We start from the raw sequence: 16,740 nt of genomic DNA, 5'->3' as shown, positions 1-16,740 counted from the left end.
TCTCCCGGCGCCCCGGGTCCTGGGTCCCGGGTCCGCTCTCTGCTGTACCGCCGTTGATCGTGCATGCCTGCCGGGGACAGAGCGGAGTCACCGAGAGACCGAGCAGCAGCAGCAGCAGCAGCTTGTCTAGTGCCCATAAAAACCAGTGGATGTGTGTGTCTGAATGACATGAGGAGGAAATGGGGCGTAAAATTAAAGAATCTTGCAGAAAGCAGAGAACCCCCCCTCACACACACACACACACACACACACACACACACACACACACACACACACCCGGTAGACTGTGAGCTGAACTACAGAGCAGCCAGACACACAACATGCTGCAGGAAAACGGTGCAGAAAGCAGAGAATAAAAGAATAGTCCCAGAGCAGAGAGAGAGAGAGAGATGATGAGCTGCAGCAGCTCTCTGTCCGCTTCATGATGTCTCTGCAGCTCTGCTGTCCTCTGTCCCTCTGATCTGTCCCTCTGTCCCTCTGTCCCTCTCATGTTCCAGGATTTCTCTGACCAGAGAGAAATGGCCAAACAGCCGGCCGGTGCCGCCGCTCCCACCGGCTACATCCCGGCTCAGCAGCAGCAGCAGCCGGACGGAGCTGCGGGACTTACAGCAAACAAACCGGACAACACCAGACCGGACAACTCGGCCCCTCACCTCCATCACCATCCGGCGCCTCAGCCGCCTCCGGCCAACGAGGGCAAAACTTTTTGCAATGTGGAAACTAATCCTGGAGATGTGGACAGTAATAAAGCGTACGGGACGTTTAAAAGCGCCGCGCCGCCGGCCCCCGGAGCAGGAGCCGCGGCCACCGGCACCGTCAACTCCTCGGCCTTCAGGAAGGACTCATCAGCCCAGTACGGAGACCCGCTGCGGGCCACCGCGGAGCAGAACAACACCGCGGGCAACTGGACGGCTATGAGCCAGACCACCATCATACTGGGGACAGATGGGAACACGTCTGTTCAGCCCGGCACCGTGGCGGCGGTAAGTCAGCTGGAATCAACCGGAAACTTTAACAGAGAGCTGGAAGCAGCTGCGGTGAGCTGGTGGAGGATGCTGCTGACTGGATTCACCTGCTGCATGGTGGATCAGGTCTGCATGGTGGATCAGGTGGATCAGGGCTGCATGGTGGATCAGGTGGATCAGGGCTGCATGGTGGATCAGGGCTGCATGGTGGATCACGGCTGCTGGTGGATCAGGGCTGCTGGTGGATCAGGGCTGCTGGTGGATCAGAGCTGCTGGTGGATCAGAGATGCATGGTGGATCAGCTGGTGGATCAGGGCTGCTGGTGTGTGATGGAGTGAAAGAGGGGAACCCAGAGCCTGTGATGAGCTCTAATGTGCGTCCCTTAAAATGGGCTTTAAATTGCTCAATGGCAGCTCGACAACTTGTGAGCTGAATTAGTGGATGATTGTGGTTTAACAATGGGATCCTAAAAAGGAGCAATCATTATGAGGCCACAGACCGATGGTTCATTATCGGAATGTTTTAAAAATAATTGTTGCTTAACAATCTGAGAAGACAGTGATGGCCTCCATGATAGAATTATTTTGTTGTAATTCAGGCTGTATTGATATTTGCACATTCCTGCTGAATTAGCTATAAATTGTGCAGTATACTGAACATGAGTAAAATCTGGTTGCATGTGAAGAACAGTATACTTTGGGGTGGATCCTGAGCTATTTGGCGTCCCTGCCGTGCGCAGCGTCCCCTCTGCACCAATCTGATGGTCCATGAAAACTTTCAAACCTGCTTATGTCAGCTAAATATTCGGAAACAAAACGAGTGTGAACGAATCAGTGTGATGGATAATGATCACATCAGGGAGGAAGATCTAGTCCCGTAAACGAGACAATTTCTCTCTTTTTTTTTTTTTGTTAGATATATTCCGAACCGATTTGCGGTGATTAGTTGTGCCTGATTTTTGCTCACAGTTCCAACAGTAACACGATTAGAGATAAAGAGGATTCAAGCCTACTCTCGCGGTGTTTTCGGTGTTCCCGTGCTGCTCCAGCAGCAGACACACTTGGTTTGGCCCACAAAGCCCAGGTGATAGACAGCACCACTGTACCACTGTATTACATGAGACTGCGGATTGTTTCCCGCGAGGGCAGACCACCCCACCCCCCCCCACACACACACACACACACACACGCACACACACACATTCCCATGCATGGTGTTGTTTATGTCTCTGAATATTCATGCTGTTGTCTTTATCCTGCGGTGCAGTTGTAATTATGCATTTTTCTCAGTATTTTCTCTCATTATATTTTATTAGTGGACCATTAGACGTTTTTCTTTTTTAATCTTTGCATCTTGAGATTTAGGAGGTGCTTTCCCGCGGTTTGGTGCCAGTAATGGGCCTATAAGTGCAGTTGAAGAGGAGTTTTATATACAGGCTTGTCATTGGAAAGCTGCTGCTGATTCCTGATTGTCAAACATCTGTAACTGTGAACGAAATTAACATATTTAGTGAGGAAATGGAAAAAAAATGTCACTCAGAAATATTCATATTCTCTGATAGGCTGGAAAATATGTCCAGGTTTCTGAATGTTAGTAGTGCTTTTCTAAAAAAAGATTTGCATTTTTATTGGTGGTTGAAGACTATCGTTTTGTATTTTTTCTTTATTAAATCCCGCCTTTCAGGCCCACGTGCTCTTTTATTATGATTTATCTACTGGTTAACTTGGAGTCCAGTGTGATAAGGCTATAGGGGTTTTATTTTTTTATTTTTTGTAGAATAAATTAATGTTTTTTCCTCTCAGGCTGATGATGATGATGAAGGGGGAGATGAGAATAAGGCCAGAGGAAACTGGACCAATAAGATGGATTTCATCCTGTCCATGGTGGGCTATGCGGTGGGTCTGGGGAACGTGTGGAGGTTCCCTTATCTCGCCTTCCGGAATGGTGGAGGTAAGAGTCCCGGGTCAGTGTCTCTAACATCCCGGTACACAAACAAAATCAGAAAAATCAGTTCAGGAAATGCCAATTTTACCTCATTTTAAGTCACAGTTGGAATGATTTCTTATTGCTTTTCTTTATAGATATTTCTTCCAATTTTAGGCCTTTAACCAGGCGGAAAATATTACCCTAAAAATACAAAAAAATAGCTTATAGAGGCGAGATTTAGTTCAGTGTTTTTTTTATGTAAAAACGGAAAAAAAGAAATAAAAATAAGAGAAAAAGAATGCCCTAAAATAATGTATTTACACCATTAAAACAGCTGCGGAAAGTGCCGCAGTTGATAACAATATTAATATGATAGTAATAGTAACAGTCCATTAATTATTATTATTATTATTATTATTAATTGTTCAGCTATGCTCGAAGCGATTTACAGATAATTTATGTTGTTTTTTTTATTGATTAATAAATGTATGTGTGTTGTTTAAATATCAGCAGATGAGACGAAGCTTGATTTCCATTTTTATTTGTTGTTAGTTTCAGCTTTCCTGCCTCTTAAAGTGCGCTCCTGCTGTTTCATTTCCTTGCAGGAGCTTTTTTGATCCCTTACCTGACTATGTTGGGCATCGCCGGCATCCCAATCTTTTTGCTGGAGGTGTCCCTGGGCCAGTTTGCCAGCCAGGGGCCTGTATCAGTGTGGAAATGCATCCCAGCTCTGCAAGGTAAACTGCCACAACTAAATAACCCACAAAAAAAAAATAATAATTCAAAAATAATCCTCATTTATTATCATCACGACCTCTCTACTTTTTCTTAAGAGTAATTTATATATTTCGTCTCATTTATTTATTTTAGGTTGCGGGATTGCCATGTTGATAATATCTGTCTTGATAGCCATATACTATAATATTATAATGTGCTGGACACTGTACTACCTGTTCGCTTCGTTGAAGGGCTCACTGCCATGGGCTAACTGTAGGAATGAGTGGAACACGGTGGAATGTAAGGACAAAGACATGCTGCTGTTAGGTAAGACACACACACCTTCACACACACACACACACACACACACACACACTGTCTCACACACACTCATTGCACACACACACACACATACACTAAAAGCACCTCTATCTCCACAATGCGCAATGCGTCACGACTCCCTCAGCTGAGGTGTCCTGCAGTATAATGAATCCTGACCTGTGATCTCTGCAGTGTTTTACCTCCCAAAATCACTTCAAATCCACAGCACTTCATGTACTTGTAATAGAGGGCCTCAATGTGACACATTCAACTTAGAAACAAACATTTTCATATAGTTTTAATTCTTGTTTTGTCTGCTAATTCTAGATATTTTATCTTTTCAAGCTGCACAGGCTGATTTTTTTGTATTAATGCAATTATAGATGAAATCATGGTTTCACTGTGATAATAATATGCTGGCAGGGGCCCGGAGGTGTTTTGACGTCGATCTGCGTCGAATAAATATCGAAATTTCGTTCATTTCGCGCAATATTTGCCTTCAGCGATTCTGTGAATTCAGCACAAAAACTGCTTGCTTGACAAATCTACTGTACAGGCTGAAGCTGCTGCAGTGCTGCGGTGAGCCCGACAGCGACCCCTGCTGGCCGCTAAGACTACTACAGGCCGCTCAACGCTGCACTGCCTCTGGCTCTATAACACACATAACAGGAGAAATAACACATACAGGAGAAATACTAGCAATAAGAAAAATCTGTTAATGACTATGATTAATACAGTATTTGCAACTTGTAGTTATTAATACGCTTATATGTGTATGTATGGGGTGGACACAATTATACGTATAATACGTACGTATATATTATATTTGTATTTGTCATATGACAGTTCTAGAAAAGCAGTCATTGGCAATGAAAATCTTTGGTCTCAGGTTCCTTCAACAATGCTCATAAAATATGTTCATATAAAAGGGGGAAATTACACAAGTAAATGTAAAAGCAAAATGATAATCTGAGGCATAAAATAGTGCAGTTGAAATAAATACAAACATAAGGAAGTATAAAATAGTAATGTAAATGTAAATTTTGTTGATGACAGTAATTTAGATGAGAAAACTGAATGTAAACAGAATGTAGTATGTAACAATGTGAAGTACTAAAAATATATCTACAGAGGCGTTAACAGGAATGTAGTATGTAATAATGAGAAGTACTCAAATATATATGCAGAGGAATAGACAGGAATGTAGTAAAATGAGAATTACTAAAATATATATACGGAGGTGTAGACAGGGATGTAGTATGTAATAATGAGAAGTACTAAAAATATATATAGAGGTGTAAACAGGAATGTAGTATAATGAGAAGTATTAAAATATATATACAAATGGTGGTTGATACAATAACCCTGCAAACATATTATAAATATGCTTACTTTTAATTCTCATAATTTAGTTTCGAAAAGACGTTTATAGAAATTAATCTTTTGAGGTTATACTCTGTGGTGCTGTAGCAGTAGATTCAGCGGTTTGTGCTGTTTTTCAACCCCATTTATTTACAGAAAACTCTGTCTTTCTCTGCTGAGTGGTTCAGTCATTGCTTTGTAAAAACTGTTATGCAAAGAGTTTTAGTCCGTTTTTTTTTTTACTTCAAATTAGAAAAAAAAGCTAAAAAAAATATTTTTTGCAATCAAATGTTTATTTAGATTAATACACAAAGTCTACAACCACAGGATTACCTCTATCGAATTACAAATAATAAAATAACAAAACAAAAATAAAAGCACCACCCGTTCCTCCTGGACATTTCAACACACACTCACATTACGTACGTTTACTGTTAGATACCAGCACTCAATCAGTGCAATCAGTAAAATGCATTAAAAGCAGGATTAAAAAAAAAAAGAAAAAAAGAATATAAGTCATATAAAAAAGCTATTTTGTCTTCACACTTTGTCTGCATGAAAAATTGTGCAGTCAAAAGAAAAACAGCTTTTCTTATCTTATCTTCCCTGGAGTATCTGAAATGAGGCCCAGATTCAGTATAATCATTTCTGTTATTCACATCTGGCTATTTATCAAAAAGAACAAAGTTCTCACTGAGGATCCACACTGCTGTCTCCAGATCACATCCATCTGTTCTGCTCCCTCTTTGCCTTCAGTGTGAACAGCTGAGTGGACAGTATAAAGCTCTGTCCCACAGCGGCACTCTGCCGTGTCTCTCCCTGTTGACATGTGTTGGTTTCTGATTTGGAACAGACACGTGCATCCTGCGGGACAGAAACATCACCTCCATCAAGAACTCCACGTTCTGTCTGTCCGCAAGCACCGTTGGGAACCTGACGAAGCTGTTGAACATGACCGTGGACGGGAACAAGACCTACGTCAGCCCCAGTGAGGAGTACTTCAAGTGAGTGGAACGTCTGTCTGATGAAAAACTGCCTTTTAAAGAAGAATTTACATTGAATAGACACAAAAATGAGACCTGCACGGTTTGGTTTACAGGTCTAATTGTCATAATCATGGAGAGATAAAATTAGATCTCATGCAGATTTACGGTCAAAAGGTCTACAGGCACAAAGACCAGGCTTGGTCATAATGATAAAAGATAATAATGATTTTAACTTATTGTTTTAAATGTGCCCAGTTGCTTTTGAAACGGTTCCACAGAGCCATTTTTAGTCCAGAAGAGAACCTGTAAATCTTTGAATTCAACACACACAAAAATCACCAAAACTAGAGTTTTCACCTGACAATGTTCTGCAAAACTTTTCCTAGGAACCTTATTATCTTAAAGCTATTGTAAATCTGATATTGTGGTAAAAGTATTACTGATAATTTCCATTAAAAAGCAGGAGCGGAGCCAGACGCAAGGGAGAGTTTTTCCCCATTAACAGCAGCTACTGTTTATTAACTATTTTTCAGGTCTTTTGAGATAATAGAATGTCTAAAAACCTGTAGGCCTACATCATTTGAGGAAAAAAACATTATTGCTAAGGGAAAACAATCATCTGGTAGCGCTTACATCTTATTTTCTATCTAATTGTTCTCAAACTGTCCTCATCGTTCTGAAACCATAACACAACAGATGTTGAGGATGACTGATGTTCACTCCCGCCGCCTAAAAAGAGGGAAAAATAATCTGATGTTGCTATTTTTAAGTTGCATAACATACATAGTAGGTCGGGTAGGAATTTGACGTAAAAACAGCGTTACTAATCTTGAAACCTATTTGTCTTATACTATGCTGGAGTAGAATTCACAGACGAAGAAGATTAGTTGACAAATTTGCCACATTTGACTCCATGCCATAACGAGAACTGCGCTCGGAGAGCGCAGACCTCCGCCAACGCGTTACTTCAAAAACAGATCACAGCTCACAGCTCACAGCTCACAGTTGACGGTACCGTGAGTTGGTCGGCTTGTTATTAACACGGTGTGTTTCCGTGTAACGTATCAACGGATGCCTCTCTCATTCAGCAACAGAAAAACCTTGGATCAATTATATTGGATTCCTTTAGGGAAAAGCGTAGTAGTAGTAGTAGTAGTCGTCGTCGTCGTAGTAGTAATAGTAGTAGTAGTCGTAGTAGTAGTAGTTGCAGCATAGAACCACCCCACATGACAATGTTAGGGTGGACATAGATGGCAATATTTCTTCAGTAATGGAACTTTTGCTCCATAGATCTGCCGGTCCAGTCAGAGAGACTAAGGGGAAATGACACAAAGTTGAAGTTACATTTAAAAAAAAACTGAAAGTTTCAAGGCTTTTTGAGAAGATATTTGGGGCTGGAGCCCCAGAAGCCACCCAACCTGGTTCGCCCCTGTTGAAAAGCACACACATTACAACTACAACTCGACAAAATACAGAACAAATACAACTTCTTTTGGTTCTGTTCAATGAATGTTTCAGCAGTCTCTTGAAGACAGAATAAGGCAACCTTCTGCAAAACCAAGAAGAAGAAGAAGAAGAAGAAGAAGAAGAAGAAGTGGATTTGTGTTTGAAACATGTTTAAATAATTGTACCACCCTGGCAGAGTTGTAGGACTGTACATAAATAATTTGCATGATGTTTTCGTTCATTGTGGCTGAGTTGTGCTTGTTTGAATCCCACCTGCAGGTACAACGTTTTGCACATCTCTAAAGGAATCGAATTTCCAGGAGACATCCGCTGGCCTCTGGCAGGCTGTCTGATGCTGGCCTGGATCATTGTCTACTGCTCTTTAGCCAAAGGAATCAAATCATCAGGAAAGGTGACCCAACACACCAAAAACTCTGCTGTTTGCACCTTTTGGTCAGCTGTAGAAGAAACACTGTGGCTGCCTTCCTCTTACTTCAGAGATGAAAGAGCCCCCTAGTGATGAAATGTGGCACATAATCAGAAGTGCACCACTCGTGTTTAAACTGAACAGCCCTGCTGTTACCAAGCTTTGGCTTCTCACAGCCCTGTCCATTCTGGATCGACCTCTCAGATAGTGAAACACCCAGATTCATTCATCTTTGAATTTGATACATGTGGAGAAACTTGATTTAGATTTCTTGTCAGCCTTTGAGTTTTTGTTTGTAACTTACTTATACTAAGTAACTTATGCTGTTACTTAAAGGTCCCATATTGTAAAAAGTGAGATTTTCAGGTCTTTTACATTATAAAGCAGGTTTAAGTGCTTTATAAATACTGTTAAACTATCAAAACGCTCAATATACGGAGAAATACACACAGCCAATATTCAGAAATTGTGCGTTTGAAACAAGCCGTTAGGCTTTCTGTCCATTTGTGATGTCACAAATATACAATATTTAGACCCTTACACAGTTTTAAATGTAAACATTCTAAATGTGTCCCAGTTTATTTCCTGTTGCAGTGTATGTGGATAACATTAGCTGACAGGATGTAAACATGGACCCAAACTGTTGCCTAGCAATGCAATTCCGTTGAACAGACAGAGGGTAAATACAGGCATATTCAGACAGACAGTATAAGGAAAATAATGTGTTTTTTGAACATTACAGCATGTAAACATGTTCTGATAGAAACACAAAATACAAGTATGAACCTGAAAATGAGCACGATATGGGACCTTTAAAATTGTTTAAGGTAAAACAATTATTTCTTTTAAAACTAAGAAGCTAAAAACAAACAGACACCTAAATACTTTTGATAGTGGATTCAAGAAGATTCAGATTCAATAAATTGCAAACAATCCACAACCCTATTGTTGCCACAATTAAAACATGCCGTAGGCCTTTTTTGACTGCAACCTGTCCGTAGTGCAGCAGCAAATTTGAAGCATTGAAAGCCAATAATTAACAGCCTTCAGCCTTTTATTTAACATCTTTGGGCAGCCGTATTTCTTGCTTCAGCACATCCACAGCGTCTAACCAATGAATTTTGGATGCAATAACTTTACACTTTTGCAGGGAGGGAAGAGAAAAGGGGAACGCAGGATTAAATTATTCTCCCCGTATCACTCAAAATTGGAAAATTGTTAGACATGTTCCATCTGGGCATTTTGTGGATCTATTTTCCCTTATATTTTTTTTAATCATTATTTTTTATTTACATTTTGATTATAAAAGAAAACAAGACAAAAACAGAAAGAAAGAGACCAAGTCTATTTTCCTCTCTTGATAGAGTTTTCAGCGTACTGATTCAGACTGAATTCTTGTATAACATCTCCCTCTACTGGACGTAGATGTGACACACACTGTGGCAACATTTAGAGACCTCAGTTGACATTGTTCACATTTAGACTGCACCAATAGATTTGCATGTTTCATCATAGGAAACATCTGGCCACCTTGTATTTTAGTAGGTCAAAGGTTACTTATTACACTCTAATGTAGCTGCAGAGATGCTTTGACAGCTCTTACTTGTTAATGCATTATTGGTGCACTTCGGTACCTCATATTGGCTTGTAATCAATATCTATATGTGGGAAAATCAAAGCTGGAATACACTGTCGCTGGGACAAGGATGACAGAAATTTCATTGTTTCTTGTCCTATAAATTTGCTGTGTTGCGGTTGCAAAAAAAAAATGTGCCTATGAAACGTAACTTTCCATTTATGTACTGTAGAGTATTTTTTTAACAGCTAAACAATGTTAACGTTTGACTCTATGATGATTGTACAAATAAATGACCAAAATGAAGTAAAGTGAATATGGCATACAGTGCATAAAAGAAGAAATTGTGGAGTCATAGGAGTGCCATAAAAAAAGAATACATCTGTAAAGTAATAAGAGAATATTTGTTGAAATATAAAGAGGAATAAATAAGTAAATAAAAAAATTGTGGAAATACAAATAAAAATAAATAAAAGAATAAATGCATGTGAAAATATAAAGGCAAATCAAATATGAAAAAACCAATTAAAAGCATTTTCATTTAATATTTATTTGTTAATTAATTTATATATATATATTTATTTCTATGTTCAAAAATATATATTTATTTGTTTGCATTCAAATTACTCGTTTTTTCCTGTATGTTTATATTTATAGTTTTTATTTTTAAATATTGTTATCTCTTTACTTTTCCTTATTCTTTTCTCTTTACTTTTGCTATTCCTTGAAGGGCCAAGCTGTTAATCAACTGGCTTTGAGCGGCCTTCCTGCCCAGGCTGCAGACATATATTTTTAATTTAAATAATAAAAAAGAGTAATTTATATAGAAAATAAATAAATAATTAGAAAAATATATATACAGAAATAAATGTGAAAATAAATGAAAATGGTTATACATATTATCTTATTTTTCATTTTTTCTCTTTATATTTCCACATTTATTCTCTTATTCTGTTACAGATTCTTTTTTTTTATGGCACTCCTATGACTCCATAAGAAATAAAAAATGAATATAAAAATAAGTACATAGTCTAAAGAATAGCCTCCTTTTAAGAACCTCTGATTTTGCTTTCTTTGCAAGTATTATCTTTAGTTATGACATTTTCCTCTCCTTCTCTCTCTCATTTCTCCTCACGTTGTCTCCTCTCTGCTCAGGTGGTGTATTTCACTGCCACATTTCCCTACGTGGTGCTGGTCATCCTGCTGATCAGAGGAGTCACCCTCCCCGGTGCCTTCAACGGCATCCTTTACTTTATCACACCAAAGTGGGAGAAACTGAATGATGCAAAGGTACCTGACGCCAACACACACACGTGTTTAATTCAACCTTGATGTGCGTTTTGCGCAGTCCTTTCCTGCTCTTCTTTACCTGCAGCTATTCCTCTCCTCCTCCTCCGTCAGGTGTGGAAAGACGCAGCCACTCAGATCTTCTTCTCTCTGTCGGCCGCTTGGGGAGGCCTCATCACACTCTCCTCCTACAATAAGTTCCACAATAACTGCTACAGGTAAACACACAAAAGGTAAACCATGCTTCTGGCAGACACATTCAAACTGTCACCGTGTGGATGTATGTCTAAAATGTCAATAATAAATGTCACTCTTTGCAGCCAGCAGTTCAGTGTTTCTTTCATTTCCTCTCACCTGAAGCATTAAAATCTGTTTTATTTATCACTCGCTCACTCAGTTCAAAACATTTGAAGGTATCTTTTATTGTAAAAATAAAGAAAATTGTAATTTCGTTTGGTTTGTAGACATTTTTTTTTCATGTAAACACAACTCAGAAAATGAAAGATCTGAGAAGAGCTTGTTGTTAAGTTGTTTCTATTTGTGTAAAACATATTATTTAAAATTTATTAATTTAATTTTATAAAATTATATAATATAAAATAAAAAAAATAAAAATCCCACTCTGAAAGTTTTGCTACAAAAATACCTTTAATAAAGCACCCATTTAAATATTATACACATACATGCCTTATGCAACAGCCCTGCATAAATATAAAATAAAATACATTTGTTGGACTAGTTTGCATTACAAGGTGTGGCTGTGAGAAACATTTAAAACACTACACCCCCTTGTGTACACCTTCGGTAAATGCCTACCACCTTTTAGAGCCTTTTATTTGCAGTATTTATTCCTGCCATCAGATGGCGCCACTGCATCTCTTATCTGTGTGAACACAACAGTGATGTCCTGTATCAAATAAAAGAACTTTATCATATTATATATATCACTTGTTATATGAAGCATGTTTTGAATATTGCTTCACTTTTTTCAATCACTAAAGCAGATATTTGCTTATTTAGCTTCTGTTTTTTCTCTCTTTCCTCTTCTCCCTTGCAGGGATACTATTATTGTGACATGTACAAACAGTGCCACCAGCGTATTTGCTGGGTTTGTCATCTTCTCGGTCATTGGTTTCATGGCACATGAGTTGAAAGTGCCGATAGAGCAGGTGGCAGATGAAGGTAAGAAACCACAGCCGCAGGCGGCAGCAGCAGCAGCAGTAGGCCGGCGCTGCTCACTCAAACACACCGCAAAGTTTCATCTTTTATCTGCTGTTGAGATGATGTGTGTGTGTGTGTGTGTGTGTGTGCATCCTCATTTACGTGTGTGTGTGTGTGTGTGTGTATGTGCGTGTGTGTGTCAGGTCCAGGCATAGCGTTCGTGGTGTACCCAGAGGCTCTGACCAGACTTCCGCTGTCTCCTTTCTGGGCGATCATCTTCTTCCTCATGCTCCTGACTCTTGGCCTGGATACCATGGTAACCACTGCTCCCACAATGTGTGTGTGTGTGTGTGTGTGTGTAGGCTATTGGTCTATACAGTACTATACAGTAAGTGGCTCATACTGTATGTCCTCATTATAAAAATGAGGAAAATCATCCAGAGTAAGGATATTTTACGGTTCTTCGCTTCTATAAATGCCGGCTTTAAAGACACAATCGGACATTTATCCCGACAGCAATGCACCTGATTCAGCTGTTTTCAGGCCATTAAATGTGTGTTATTGTGCATAGATGTGGGTCAGTAGGGGCCTACTACGTTGTAAAAGTGAAAGTGAACCTTAAAAGCAACACGTTCTAACACCTTGTAAAACTTAATGAAACAAACACAAGACTTTCAACCAGGAAACTGTTGTTCGTGTCCCGTGGGAAACTAAAAATAACGTTGACTTATTTTGTTAGTCACGTGACTCGTCGGCATCATCGGTCCCGTCATTCACGTAAGTCACTAGTCAGGGAAGTGAACCACGGCCATTTTTCTAACCCTACCTAAGTGGTTGTATTGCCTTAACCTAACTTCCTGTGAAAAAGGAAGTTTATTTTGAAAGGACGCTATGCATGTAACGAACGTATATTGACACGCCGTCCTGGTCCATCCAAAAGTAACGCAAGAGGGGTATCACCGTGCACCGGTCTCCGATGCCGAGGGGCACCGACCAAGCGGCGGAATTTGACAAGTTGTGAGTGAGAATGTGTTGCACCGGACTTCCCTCCCTCTGTAGTGGATGCACAGAGGTGAAAGTATTATCAATCCTGTCATCTGAATCTGAAGAAGACCACAAAACGAACCTGCTTCCTAAAATAGTGACTGTTATTGGCCACTTGGGGGCAGAAGAACTCCACAATGCTTGTCAAACACTACAACCTACATTGAAACATCCAGCATACACAGAGCAACACTATCACTCTAGTTTTATCTCTGGTTTGGTCTCCACTAACCCCTGAGGAAAAATATCTGACTCTTTAGCTGCTACATGTTAATTTTGTATTTCTAAAAGTATTTGTAAATTCTTTTTTTTTGGTATTGGTTTGTGAGAAAACATAGTTTGAGTTGTGGCCGCAACACCAAACAGTCTGATGGTGAAGATCTCTAAGTTTCACAACATCAGCAGCCTTTATGTCAGTCACGAGAGTCTCAAAGTAAACACTCAACTTCGGTAGCGGCATCCAGCTATGTCTAAACGCTGCACACATTGACCCAATTAACATAATTACCCATACACACCACCCACTGGGATTGATTTCAGCTCAAGTGCTCCAGCTCTCCAGGGGCTTGAGCAGAGGGGGTCCGTGTGATTGGAGTGAGTGAAATTAAGTTGACCTTAAAGTTTTTGCGACAACAACACTAAAGTAAATAAGTTTAAGTACAATTAAAGTACACATATTCAAGTAAGCATGTTTCACTATTTTCTGATATTTTGTAGACTAAACCAAAATAATGTGGAGATTAATCATAAGTGAAAACTAATAAAAACTGCTTTAGCCAGTAATCAATTGTAATCAATTTATAAATTAATCAATCTGAAAAATGGTATTGTAAATTTATCGATAACGTGCATTTAAAGTTACTGTGAGGAACTTTTAAATATATGAAACAGTCTCAATTTAACACTGATGCCTCTATATGACTGACATCAGTAAACAAGACCATCAGTGAGAAGATTGCCCATTTCCATATAGTTATTCTTAAAACTCGTCATCGGTGCCACTGGGTCAGATTCCTCGCAAAATCAGACGAAATCAGGCAGGTTCATCAGAAACTCCTTCAGCTCAGACTCCAACGGGGCCTCCTGTAGAGACCAGCCCACAGCGTCACCACGCTTGTTGGAGGACCAGGCCATATTGCTGGGCCCGCTGGAGGGAATGGAGGCACGGGAGAACCAGAACCAGGACTGTCAGATCCTGCTGCAGTAAAATGAGAGGTTTCCTAAAAGGACTCTGGTGCTCGGAAACAACACTTTTGTACTAAGGATACACCAAAATAAACACAAAATTAAGAAAAGGTTTCTCACAGTAGCTTTAAATGATACACTAAGAAACTCAATATGAAAACTTTTTTAAAAAGAGCATTAAATGTACCATTAATAATTATATTTCCTTATTCTCTCTTTAGATTATTAATTAATAATTTCCATTTCAAAATGGAATCACCAGATATGAAGAATATATTGAAAACCATCATTTTATACATTTTTAAAACTGCACTAATCAAGATTTATATATTAACAATGGATCAAATGCCCACAGTATGTGTAATGTGAAATGTTTCCCTCATAGTGACAAACACACAGTGAAATATCACCCAAACCTGCTGCTCTCTTCAGCTCTGCAGAGCATCTTAAGTGTCTTTCAAGTAATTGTTTTGGTTTTACTGCAACGCTCCCCTCATCAATCTTGTTTTCAGCAGCATGAAGGCTGTATTCACCAAAAAAGCTCTGATAAACCCGCTGTACACTACCTGCACGGTACCAAACAGCAAACAGACTAAATTAGCAATTAGCTAATGAATAACATGGAGCATTTAGAGTCAGATATTTCCCTCAGGAGTTGGTGGAGACCAAATTGAAGCTAAGAAAATGAATATTGAAGTTACATTCATCGGGTCGGTACAAACACAACTCTAAATGTGTGATAATGTTGCTTTGCGTCTGTTGGATGTGCACATAAGCAATTTTGACCTACCAATAATTACCTCCGCCAATGTTTTCACCGGCGTTGGTTTGTTGGTTTGTTGGTTTGTTTGTTTGTCCGTTAGCAGGATTACTCCAAAAGTCTGTGATGGATTTTAATGAAATCTTTTGGAGGGGTGGGGTGTGGCACAATGAGCAATCCATTAGATCTGTGGCGATCCGGATCATGATCCAGCTTCGGGAATTTTTTTTAATAACTTAATAACTTTTTTTTAATGACACCTATAGATTTAGCGTTAGTAACGACGACGGTTTAAGTGAGTTTTATTTTGTTTCTGTCCAGTTTGAATGAAGTGTTTTACGATGCTCCGCTACGTACAGCTGATCTCAACATAAACAAAAATACACGTGGATGATGGTGCAAGCTGAACTGAGAGGGGGGGGCGGAGGTCTGCGCTCTCCGAGTGCCATTCTAGTTTGCTGATACGTTTGCCATAATGACTTTATAGCATGTCAATATTCCGTTTTCTGCTTGTTTTGCTGCCCTCAAGTAGCCAAACAAGTCAGCTAATACATTTTTTAATGCGTTTTTCAGTCCAACCCATGCACCGCTACACTTCTAGAACTCTAATTGTGTCAGTTACTGCACTGATTCATTCCTGATGTAACTTCAGTGAACAAACACTTGAGTCTCTGGGATGTTTTCAAAGTCCAGAGCACCTCCAGATACAATCCTGGGCAAACAATTCCAGATAAAACAGCGACTCCTTTAAGTGCACCGTGACGCTCCCGAGCTGAGCAGAGGAGCAGAGGGCACAGCAGCGCATTAAGACACAAGTCAACAGTAATAGTAAATGATGATGTTACTTTGCCTTGGCAGTGGCGGCTCCGAAGGGAGGGCTGGTGGCTTTGTTGTAGAAAGCAGCTTCGGCGGTAATAGGCTTGGGATGTTGACGGGAAATTAGTTTTGGGAGCTCAGGAGGAAGTCGAGGAGGCTTTCTACAGTACGCACACACACATACACAAACTATACCACCCTCCTTCAATTTGCCTGTTTGTATATTCATCCACTACTGTCCTCTGGGTTCTGAGCCCATTTCACCACCGTGTTACATTTGCTAATGTAATCTGCTCCTCCTCAGGATTAGGATAATGTTCTTTATTTGTTTTGGAAATAAATGAAATTACGGTAAAAAAACGTGTTTATTGGATGAATTGAAGACGAACGGCTCACAACAACTCTGACAGCAGCAGCTGCTCCGATTCAGATGAGGAAACCTGCTGACTGGAGGCTTTTCAGTTGAAATGCTGCGGCAAACTGGGCTGATTGGACAATTTTCAGTAATTGTGTAGTGGAGGCAGCCAATCAGGATCTGCTGAACTGATTTTTTTTCTTTTAATTATTCCGAGTTTTTTTTGATAATTAAAGGCACAATGTATAGCACAGTGGGCAACCTTCGGCTCTGAAAAGTGAAGCCAGTACGGAAATGTCATAAACTTGCATTCTTTCTAATAGCCAGCAGGGGGCGACTCCTCTGGTTGCAAAACGAAGTCTGATTGTATAGAAGTCTATGAGAAAATGAGCCTACTTCTCACTTG

At 39.8% G+C, this 16,740-nt stretch overlaps 2 protein-coding genes across 3 annotated transcripts in view; one reads left to right on the top strand and one right to left on the bottom strand.

The window, feature by feature from the left end:
- ubap1lb (ubiquitin associated protein 1-like b) overlaps positions 1 to 16,740 on the bottom strand; it is a 424,774-nt gene that overhangs the window by 281,224 nt on the left and 126,810 nt on the right. The window lies entirely within an intron of this gene.
- slc6a5 (solute carrier family 6 member 5) overlaps positions 1 to 16,740 on the top strand; it is a 29,136-nt gene that overhangs the window by 1,039 nt on the left and 11,357 nt on the right. The window contains exons 2-11 of the mRNA XM_074622861.1: positions 498 to 983; positions 2,768 to 2,915; positions 3,497 to 3,628; positions 3,762 to 3,935; positions 6,145 to 6,295; positions 8,003 to 8,135; positions 10,882 to 11,016; positions 11,128 to 11,231; positions 12,071 to 12,195; positions 12,378 to 12,490. Of these exons, the coding sequence (XP_074478962.1) occupies positions 498 to 983; positions 2,768 to 2,915; positions 3,497 to 3,628; positions 3,762 to 3,935; positions 6,145 to 6,295; positions 8,003 to 8,135; positions 10,882 to 11,016; positions 11,128 to 11,231; positions 12,071 to 12,195; positions 12,378 to 12,490 (1,701 nt within the window). The remainder of the gene's footprint in view (positions 1 to 497; positions 984 to 2,767; positions 2,916 to 3,496; positions 3,629 to 3,761; positions 3,936 to 6,144; positions 6,296 to 8,002; positions 8,136 to 10,881; positions 11,017 to 11,127; positions 11,232 to 12,070; positions 12,196 to 12,377; positions 12,491 to 16,740) is intronic.

The sequence above is a fragment of the Sebastes fasciatus genome, chromosome 2, assembly GCF_043250625.1.
Source record: "Sebastes fasciatus isolate fSebFas1 chromosome 2, fSebFas1.pri, whole genome shotgun sequence".
In the NCBI taxonomy this organism is placed as follows: domain Eukaryota; kingdom Metazoa; phylum Chordata; class Actinopteri; order Perciformes; family Sebastidae; genus Sebastes; species Sebastes fasciatus.
This window is presented reverse-complemented; position numbering and strand designations above follow the sequence as displayed.